Source organism: Hippichthys cyanospilos, chromosome 9 (genome assembly GCF_059441005.1).
Source record: "Hippichthys cyanospilos isolate Australia breed blue-spotted pipefish chromosome 9, RoL_Hcya_1.0, whole genome shotgun sequence".
In the NCBI taxonomy this organism is placed as follows: domain Eukaryota; kingdom Metazoa; phylum Chordata; class Actinopteri; order Syngnathiformes; family Syngnathidae; genus Hippichthys; species Hippichthys cyanospilos.
In genome coordinates, this window is record NC_142377.1 from 16,894,775 (window position 1) to 16,904,624 (window position 9,850).

General features: G+C 39.3%; 2 protein-coding genes across 4 annotated transcripts; both read left to right on the plus strand.

Moving 5' to 3' along the window:
- The first annotated feature begins 285 nt into the window (after window positions 1-285).
- On the plus strand, window positions 286-5,819 carry slc25a34 (solute carrier family 25 member 34). The gene is made up of 6 exons (XM_088423569.1): window positions 286-478; window positions 1,269-1,902; window positions 3,878-3,943; window positions 4,178-4,330; window positions 4,415-4,552; window positions 5,292-5,819. Exons 2-6 carry the CDS (start codon window positions 1,486-1,488, stop codon window positions 5,466-5,468), a joined length of 951 nt encoding a protein of 316 aa, XP_088279695.1. The 5' UTR covers window positions 286-478; window positions 1,269-1,485; the 3' UTR covers window positions 5,469-5,819.
- Window positions 5,820-6,780: 961 nt separating this feature from the next.
- Window positions 6,781-9,746, plus strand: tmem82 (transmembrane protein 82). 3 transcript variants are annotated; one of them, XM_088422449.1, is made up of 6 exons: window positions 6,781-6,979; window positions 7,068-7,140; window positions 7,221-7,317; window positions 8,461-8,785; window positions 9,118-9,302; window positions 9,589-9,746. In XM_088422449.1, the coding sequence occupies exons 1-6, from the start codon at window positions 6,907-6,909 to the stop codon at window positions 9,679-9,681; spliced, it is 846 nt and encodes a 281-aa protein (XP_088278575.1). In that variant the 5' UTR covers window positions 6,781-6,906; the 3' UTR covers window positions 9,682-9,746. The 3 variants fall into 3 exon arrangements, with proteins under 3 accessions (XP_088278575.1, XP_088278576.1, XP_088278574.1); XM_088422450.1 differs by having other exon boundaries at window positions 7,224-7,317; XM_088422448.1 differs by lacking the exon at window positions 7,221-7,317 and adding an exon at window positions 8,106-8,286 and having other exon boundaries at window positions 8,368-8,785.
- Window positions 9,747-9,850: the final 104 nt, after the last annotated feature.

Below are 9,850 nucleotides of genomic sequence, written 5' to 3' on the forward strand. Positions count from 1 at the left end.
TGTAGTGGTTATGGAGTACTGTATTTTACTTTTTTCTGTGTTTTTGCAGAGAAAAATGCAAAAGGAAAATAAAAAGTTCCCATAGTTTTGATTTCTGAATTTTATCCCAGAAAATAATTTCGACCCTTGATAAGATTGTTTACCCAATGACCTTGAGTCAGCACCAATGCCGCCCTCATTCCCCCGAGCCCCTCTCGGTACTCCCCCCTCTTTGACCGGTAACCTTTTACCCACAGAGCTCCCACTGGGGAGACCGTGCGAGACGCTTGATTGGTGGAAATTCGTAGACTGGTGAGGTGGCAGAGTGGGCAGCGTTCCTATTGGCTGTAGCTGGAGCGATGGGCGGTGTCACTGACAATGAACGCGTTCCAGACACATGTTTACTTTGAGAGAGGAGAAGAATGGAAGTGGACAAAATTCTGCAACGCTCTGCCAAGTGATACTGAAGGCAGCGTTGCGAAGAGGAGCGCTTTGTCATGTGAGTGTCATCCATTCATTTGTTTGTTTGCCAGTTTGAATGACTTTGCGTGCATCATCACTGTTTTGTTTGCCTGATGTTTAGTGTCATTTCGTGCTTAAAACGGACTCAAAAAAGTTGTCGAGCAGATTACCTCGTATGACTTTCCAATTCAAACATTACAACTTTCTATGTAATATGCAACAATGAAGAATTTAGTGAATTCAGAGGCGTTTGTTTGCTTATTTGAATGACTGACCACATCAGCAAAATTATCGCCAGTTTGTTTTATTCAATGCTCAAATGGACTAGAAATTACTTTGGACTCATTTTTTAAAACAATACGGTTAAATATGCATGCATGCAACTAATGCACGACTTTCCATTCTGAATAAGAAAAAAAAACAAGCTGCGTTGAATCATTTAATCCACAAGTGTCGTATTCAGGAAACTATTTAAATTCACATTCAAACTTCAGGTTTCTAGATCCTCTATAGAAAATCGTGTCTGTGTTGCATGTTTAAATATGACATAAATATTACAAAAATTACAAATTGTCTTCGACTGTGATAATAATGAATTCATGTTAGCATTTTAGTCACCAAACTCCGAAGAACAATGAATGGAATCGTTGGGCAAGCCCTTTTATTTTCAGTAACGTTAGATGTTTCCGTCGATTTATTGTGCGTATGTAATAACAGGTTGACGTAAATATGCCTTTGTACCAAATCTCAGATATAACTTCCCTCTGAAGAAAACTGCAAGCTTTAAATTTGACATTAAATGCAAAGTTTGTTTTCTTTTGTTGCAGATGATGCCTCCAGAGATCGAAGATGTTTGCACAGCATATTGGTATGTGACATCCAGACATGCAAAACATGTTGATCTTCCTGACTTCCACGTTCCACTCAAGCGGCTTCCTGACGAAGACTGATATCTCAAAGTGCAAAGTTTGATAGTCTCCTCTGAGACATGACAAGTGCCCTCTTGCTGATTTCCTAATAAAAACATAGTAGCGTTTCCACATTATGGCGTCCACGGTGTCACCTGTGCCTCATGCCATTTTCGCCCCCTCGCCGCCCCCTTCACTGGACTTCGCCATGGGTGCCCTGGCCTGTTGCGCAGCCTGTGTCTTCACCAACCCTTTAGAAGTGGTGAAAACCCGACTTCAGCTTCAGGGAGAGTTGCGTGCACGGGGCACCTACCAGAGGCACTACCGCGGGGTCCTTCAGGCCCTGTGGGTGGTGGGCCGCACAGACGGGCTGCGGGGTCTTCAGAAGGGACTTTCCGTCGGCTTGATCTATCAAGGGGTGATGAACGGCGTGAGGCTGGGCTGCTATTCCTACTGCGAAGCTCTGGGTATTACATCATACCATGGAGGAAGTATCGTATCAGGGGCGGCAGCCGGGGCGCTTGGAGCATTCATTGCCTCTCCTGCCTATCTGGTGAGTTTAGAAACTTTCTTTCCCCTTTGGACTACTGTACAAGATGTTGGTCACTGTGTTGCTGTGCTGCCGTGTTGTAATGTGACCCCAAGAGGTAACCAAATCCTAACCTGATGGGATTATACTGTATACTCGTCTTCAGACGTTTCACAGACGCAACAGCAGCAACAACATGTTAATTAACAGCCAAAGGTCATGTTAGTTAGATGAAAAAAAAAAGTTTATTAGACAAATAACTACATAGCTCACTAATAATGAGTCATCATCATTAAATTGGCCCCAAAGGAGTTATTTTTTTTTACCCTGAAATAATATTTTAATAAAAACACACTATAAACAAACAAAAGAAAAACAAAAGACATCCAAGTACTGACTCTTAGGGGATCCCATGGCCATTTGCCCATATTTAACAAAATTTTGCATTTCCTCCAAGTAGAACTTGATTTATTTTTTAGTGAACATAGCTGATCTTCATGCAGCTACAGTCCTAACTGAATTGGCTAGAATCCGTCTTGATCCTCAAAAGGATAAGCCATTTAAAAAAACTGCATGGATGGGTGGAGAAAACACTTCTCAGTACAATTGTGTCAAGATTCCAAACTTGTAAGATGATTTGTCTTCAAAGGCAAAGAGGATGGATGTATGATGCTGCGGGCTTCAGGGTACTCTCCGTTCAAACTAATCGTACTTCCTTCACAGATTATGTCATACTGTTTATTAAGGAACAGAAAAGAGAAGCTCATCCACAGTAGCGAATAAATATGATAGACCAAAATAGGTCAAACCCTCTGAATGAAGATTATGTGTGACAGAAGCAAAGGCCGACAAAAAAAAGTAATTAAAGGAAGTGAATACTCTTAATCAGCATAACTGTTGAGACATGAATACATTCTATTGTCCTACATCTATGTTTTTCCAACAACATGAACATTTTCAGCAAATGAATGTGCATGTTACAAAAACACATTTATGGAATTACAGAGCATGTTGTTTACATGCCCGACTTGCCGGCCATCAGGCACTGTATTTGCCCTGTCATGGAAAGACAATACTCTGATGACATGTTGCAATATCCAGGTTGCTACACATATATACAGTATGTAGGCTACTTTATATATAGCCTGCACGTTGCTTAACCCTCCCACTGACCCGGTATACATTACGAGATTTCTCGAGCATATGTAATGTAAACCAAACAGAATTTGTCTCTGACATTATCCATACTGTGACTGTCAAAGTCTACTCACCCCTGCTCGAATGGTAATTATTTTTGTGATACAAAAAATAAACGACAAGATCAATCATTTAAAAAAAATGTTCAAGATTCAAGATTTTTATTGTCATGCATAGTAATACAACACAATGAAATTCTTATTCTGCTCACTTACCTGAGCAGACTACATTCCACATTCGAGCATATAATAAATTAGTAGATGGAGTGAAAGAAACTGTGAATGAGGATAAATATGAGGATAATAGTGCAAAATACTACGACATAGTGCAAAATATTATGGATTTAGCAGCTTTCCTGCACTGTGCAGGATTTGTAAGGTGCGTGTGTGCATGCAATAAAGTGACTGGTGATGAGGCAAATTAGTGAAAAGCCATTGGACTTCATTTTCATTTTTTAATTGATTAGGGGCACTTTATACTGTGTGTTAACACCCTTTCAACATGAGTTTCATTGTTTAGCGTCAATTCAGAACATAACCATAAAGGTTTTAAGGAGGGTACTATACAATCGTGCAACTGGATTATAAATAAAGATTTAGTTGAATTGTACACATTGTAAGGAAAACATTTCAAGATGATTTTAAGTGGAACTTAAAATTGATCAACAAGTGTGACCAGCCCCAAAATTCGTGATCATGCAAAGTCTTTATTTTGAAATTTGCAAAATATGACGATGCAATTTTCATTTGAATTTGTTTATGAAAGTGATTTTTAAGGCTGATATTTTCTGTTTCTTTTATAGGTCAAGACGCATCTGCAGGCTCAAACGGTGGAAGCGATAGCAGTGGGCCATCAGCATAACCATCTGGTACGACCAACATAAACAAGCATCTGCTTCCACTGTTTCAATAAACAGGTTTACATGGAGCCTCCGTCAGTTGCTCGCTGTATGGGATTTGCATGTCCTTTCACCCACATCCCAAAATATGATTCTTATTCCAACTGGACTCGAAATTGACCATTGGTGTAACTGTGAGAATTAGAGGCTGATATGTGCATCTTTATCACCTATTGTGATTTTTTTCTTCTTCTTTCGTGCCAGGGAGTATCTGATGCCTTTGTTACCATCTTTAGAAAAGAGGGTTTAATTGGACTGTGGAGGGGTGTGAACGGGGCCGTGCCTCGCGTCATGGTTGGTTCAGCTGCCCAACTGGCAACCTTCACCTCGGCCAAGGAGGGGGTGTTGCATTCCCAGGTACAGATATTCATAAACAGCTGCCGTTTTTGGATGCACATGATTGTGCAGCGGCTGCAGACCTTTTGCATTTTGCCCTCGCAGTGGTTTAGTCCGGGAGCCAACTGGCTTGTGGCGTTGATCGCGGCCAGCATCAGCGGGGTTGCTGTGGCGATAACCATGACACCCTTTGATGTCATTAGTACGCGGCTCTACAACCAGCCAGTGGATGACTGTCACAGGGTGCGTTTAAGGTTTGACATTTGCAGTGGAACCTCTCAAGTTTGAATACAAGCCAATTTCAGATGGCGGCGTTCCTCCATTTTTTGAATTATTTGATTTCTGTTGCTATTTTTTTCTGTAGAAAGTCAATTCCAGTTCTCATTATCATGTATTTACTTCACAATCAGAATGTTGAGTTCAATTTGTAACATGAATTGCACACGTGTTAACCCCTATACCGTATGATTAAACTAACATAGAACTAACATTAATGCTAACAAATGTTAGCTGGAAGCTTGCGATCGTTCTTAAATCAAAGCGCAAGTCATCCCAAACATTTTTGCGACAATTGGTTCTATGCACCCCCTCTTGTCTAAACATGGCATTCTGATCAATAGTGATTTAAGTATCAGAGTCCACTCATTTTTATTCATCTTTGGGGGCGGCCATTTTGCCATTTGCTCGCAACATCCCAGTTGCTCAGGGCTCAGGTCACCAGCCTGGCCGTGAATGGTCATGACAACAGGAAGCAAGAGGCAAAATGGCCGTTTCCTGAGATGGGAATAGAGCTTCATTTCCCTTCTACGGCCATTGTTCATTTTTCTTTTACATTGCTGGTGTCCTTGTGGCGACATCACAAAATATCTAAAGAATTAGTCAAATTCATAGATAGCAAGGGAGGTTCCACCTAATGCACATAGATTCTGTTTAAGCATAATCCTGAATGTTGTTTTTTTTTTCCTCTCAATCCTCCTCTTAGGGACGCCTCTACAGTGGGTTTTTAGATTGTATGCTGAAGGTGTGCCAAGCCGAAGGCCTGCTCGGTCTGTACAAAGGCATGGGCCCTGTGTTTCTGCGCTTGGCTCCGCACACAGTTCTCAGCATGCTATTCTGGGATCTGATGAGGCAACAAGCTGTAAAAAACAGGCAGGGCTGAATTCACCCAAACTGCAATTATTACGATATTGTCCAAACTACTGTAAAGGAGAACAACTGTAGGAAGGATTAACAAAAGACTGCTTGACCAACGAGGAACAAATGCTGCTCAGAGAGGAACCTCTTATCAAATGTTTGAAGTGGGTTTGTGGCCATTGTAAATGTTAATAGTATCCCGGAATCAACACAAGAAAGTAGATGATTTAAAACCCCTGTCAATTGAAATCAGAAAGGTGTTTCTAAGTGACTACATGTTTGAAGATTGTTTCAAGACTCGTTTCATTATTTATTACACATTAATCTATAACAATGTTTCCTAAAATATATATCATTAAATCTGTTGATAAACATATTCTGTGAACCTGTCATTCAAACTATTTTTTTTTTTACCAAAAGTCACAATTTGTTAAAAAAAATATATAGTGTAACAAAATAAACAAATGTGTTTAATACAACACTCGTCCAAATGGTAGTAGCACAAACACATATGACAAAAAATAATATCCTCATAACTTTACTTGCTGCATGAAATGTAATCTGTAAACTAAAATGGAAACGTTTTTTTTGTTTTGTTTAATTTAAAGTTGTTCACTCCTTCTATGCACAGGTATTATGTATCAGGCTGTCATGTGACGAGTGAATATCTGCATATACTGTAATGGACAACTATTGACATGCATTGCGAGGAAAATTTTGATTTTATTCGAATTTTTAAATTTATTCAGCCAATTAATTGGTGATCGTATGGGTTTTTTTTCTGCCAAAATTTGGTATAGGGCTAAAAACAATCCATAACGCTAGGGCCATTGTAAAAATGTGTCTTTACCACAAAATCTGGACAGATTGGAAATATCTTTGGGTTCAAGTAGTTTTTTTTTTGTTTTTTTTCCAAAAGCACATTCAAAATCCAAAGGGCTTAAGGACATTTTATCTTGTTTATTCTCAAAATAAAAATGATTTCCCTATTAACTGATGTTTTACTTGAACTGCACAAGTTTGCAATGTAGTTTGATGATATTTTCAATAGATAATGTAATATTATTTGTGGAGGCCTTGTAACAACTGTATATAGTACATAAATTAATAACATTTCTCAAATCATGTTTCTTTGTTGATAATTGTTTGCACATTCTATAATAAAAACATTTAATGTGACAAAGTCCGGGTCTGCCTGACTGCTCACTCACTATTCAGGGGATTTATTTGAGGGGATTTTCAGCCTCTTTCCTCAACCAGTGATTACATTGACAATCACAGTTAAATCACTTTTGACCTTTGGAACTCAGTGTCAGTAGTATTCATACAAATCAGCAACCACCGGGGATATCCACTTAATCTTTAGCCAGAGGCTTGGCTTACAGGAATCTACCATAAACAGCGCTAGAATTTGTCATGCTAATGTACTTGTTGCAGTAATACGGAAACACACCCAAAAAAAAATGTTTTTTCCTTTTTTTTGGATCCTGGAGATCCTTCCTATTGAATCGAATCCACTTGACTGCTTTTTCCAAGGTGAGTTGATACTATGGACTTGTGGGTAAATTATTACACTCAAAGTTGCATTTGTAATGTATACTGTTGTTGCTGTGTGTGTTTTAAGGCGTCGTCGCAGCATGTGGAATATCAGTGCTATGCAGCCTGATGAGAGTCTACTATTTCACTCAAATGTGCTGGTGAGGTTTTGCAATGGAAAAAAAGTCATTATGGTCCAGCAGGGATGTCCAAACTACTGACTTGGGTCGTCTGTCTTTAGCAGCCTGCGGCATATGTTTAATTCAAGAATCAACTGCCACGTGCGGCCCAAATCACAGCCTGCATTGTACTACTTACTTTCTACACTGGGTGGCAAGGTAGGAGAACGGATGAGGGAATATGTTTCATCTTCACGTCCTTTGCAGCATTAGTCATTCTATAATTAATTAAACGCGATGATTCACGTCTTGAGTGATAACGGAAAGGAAAGATAAAAAAAAATAGGGACGCGTACAGTGACTTTCAGCACGTGACCTCATCACAAGTCAAACGTTTCGAAACATCCTATAATTGTTTTAATCCTGCATTGTAAATCGGCATTATATAGATAAATGTTCGTTGGCTTATTCTGGAGAAGGAAATATTAACAAAAACAGAATTGGTTTTATAATTTAGATTCTGCAAAATAGGCACGTTCCGCTCACACTTTAAGAACAGGTGGGTTAAAAAATGGACCCAACTTTCTGTTTTTTGTTTTTTCAATACAAAACAACTTTTTTGTGCCAAACAAACTATGAATTTTGGTTAAATTGACCCAAATATTGAGTTGGTCCTTTTTTTTTTTTTTTTTAACCCAATTGAGTTATTGTTAAACACGACAGTTTTAGACTGTAAATAACAGCTTTACATATTTCTGTTTTGTTTTAAATAATGCTTCAGGACATGAAATGACTTTCACTTTATAGCTGCACATTTTCAAGATCTTAACCTATTAAACAGTTTGAGATTTGATTTTAAGGTGTCTCCAAATTTTGACAGAAAGTGTAAATGAATACATATTAAGGAAAACGCCCAAGTGGCCCTTGGAGAAAAAAAAGGTTTGGGCACCCCTGCTGTACGTGGTCTGGTGCAACAAAGTTATATTCTTCCACATCTTTCTGAGCAGTGATTCAGAAACAAAGAGCAAAGAGAAGACACTGTCATCACAAAGTCCACATAATTGGAAATCATTAGTCCACTTCTGGGTCTTGACTTTCATCCTGTCTTTGGTTGGCCCGCGCGTTTCTTCTCTGATCGTTCTGGAATTTTCCCTGCGAGCCATTTTTGCCTGGATATCAGCACGAATGGTGAGTTGAGTCAGAAAAAAACACAAACTGTATACCCAATTTAGCCTGATCTCTACCACGCTTAATTTATTTCGTTTTCAGGATGCTGGTGGCAGAGGCCAAGGACTGATCCTCATCCAGAGCCACTTCTCTCTGGGTTGCAGTATCACCTGTACCCTGTACTTTCTCCATCAGGGAGCGCCGCACAGCTCTCTCAGCTTGTTCCTGGCAGCCTCCTTCAGTTGGGCCCTGGCAGGCTTTTGCACTTCTCTGTGGAGTCACGTGGCCCGACTCTATACATTACACAGTACAGAGCGCTACTGTGGGAGGTGCATCACCCTCCTGTCCTCGGGACACAGCCTGCTGGGCTTTCTGCAAAGACTAGTTGTCTTGATCTTTGCTGTGGCAGTGGTAGCCTCCTTTGCCACAGTTTATGATCACTTCCTGTCCCAGAAAGAGGCGCTCAAGTTTTGGACTCCCCTCACGCTTTGTTACACAATGCTTGTGGTTTATAATCAAGGTGGGCATTGATTGAAGAAGGGGTTTTACTTTTAGAACAGTGTTTTCAAAGTTATGGGGTCCAGAGAAGATTTGATTATTGATTTATTTTTGCATGGAGACCCTCAAATTAAATAATGACTTGCTAACATAATCTGTTACTGTTATTGATTACATACTTCAGTATATTATGTAATTGATTACTTTAGTCCCCAATTAATTTAGTACCAGACATTTTCAAACACTTCTCCATGCTGTATTTCAGACTGTTTTAATAGATAGCAACTTTCCTTCATTAACTTTCAAATACCCGACAATTTGCGAAAGCCTAAAGTCGCATATCATTTCACCCAGAGGATCAACAACGTCAGATGAGCGCTGAGGCCCTGTTGCACACTGTCATCTTGCGTCTGGGTGCCCTGCTGGTGCTGATGCTGACAATGGGAAACTGGTCTGACGTCCTACACGTCCTCGTCAGTTTCCTGGGAGAAGCCGTTTGCCTTCTGTTTTCTCAAGATCTGCTGCAGCTTGTGCTGAAGGTTGGTGCGAAAACGCTTTCATTCGTGTGCTACCAACTACTGTAATTTATGCTAAGTGTGGGTAAAGCCGAAATTATGACGTACACAAAGATGTGGACAAAGGGCTGAATGTAATAGTCAATTTATTGATAAATGGATCATTATGAATTGCGTAGAATTGATTTTGGAAGTGATCAAGGAATTAGGTGCTGTTGATCGCCAAAGAAAACCAATACTGTGATGTTTTCCCATTGAATTCAAGAAAATGTAGCCGAATCCATGATATGGACATCTATTTATTTTATAGGATGAAGAGGACACCAACATGATCAAATATGGACAAAGTTCCAGTTACAGAAAAAAAGACTTTACAAGTAACACATCGTCAAAAAACAGCTGATAAATGAAGTCCATTTCCAAAATAACTCATTAATGTTTGATATAAATTAAAAGACTTTGTGACAATATTAGTGGTAGTTTCTGATTTATATGTGATTCTTTTTTTTAACAAAAAGTAGACTTACTATTTCAGTGTTGTTGTTGTTGTTTTTTTTGTCGTTTACATCAAA

Bases quoted from the DNA above. Each gene is read 5' to 3' on its own strand.
- tmem82 (XM_088422448.1), top strand. From the start codon at position 6,907: ATGTTTTTTCCTTTTTTTTGGATCCTGGAGATCCTTCCTATTGAATCG. The intron at 8,786-9,117 runs GTGGGCATTGAT...CATTTCACCCAG, and splicing joins GCTTGTGGTTTATAATCAAG to AGGATCAACAACGTCAGATG. The intron at 9,303-9,588 runs GTTGGTGCGAAA...TTTATTTTATAG, and splicing joins TGCTGCAGCTTGTGCTGAAG to GATGAAGAGGACACCAACAT.
- slc25a34 (XM_088423569.1), top strand. From the start codon at position 1,486: ATGGCGTCCACGGTGTCACCTGTGCCTCATGCCATTTTCGCCCCCTCG. The intron at 1,903-3,877 runs GTGAGTTTAGAA...TTTCTTTTATAG, and splicing joins TTGCCTCTCCTGCCTATCTG to GTCAAGACGCATCTGCAGGC. The intron at 3,944-4,177 runs GTACGACCAACA...CTTTCGTGCCAG, and splicing joins GCCATCAGCATAACCATCTG to GGAGTATCTGATGCCTTTGT.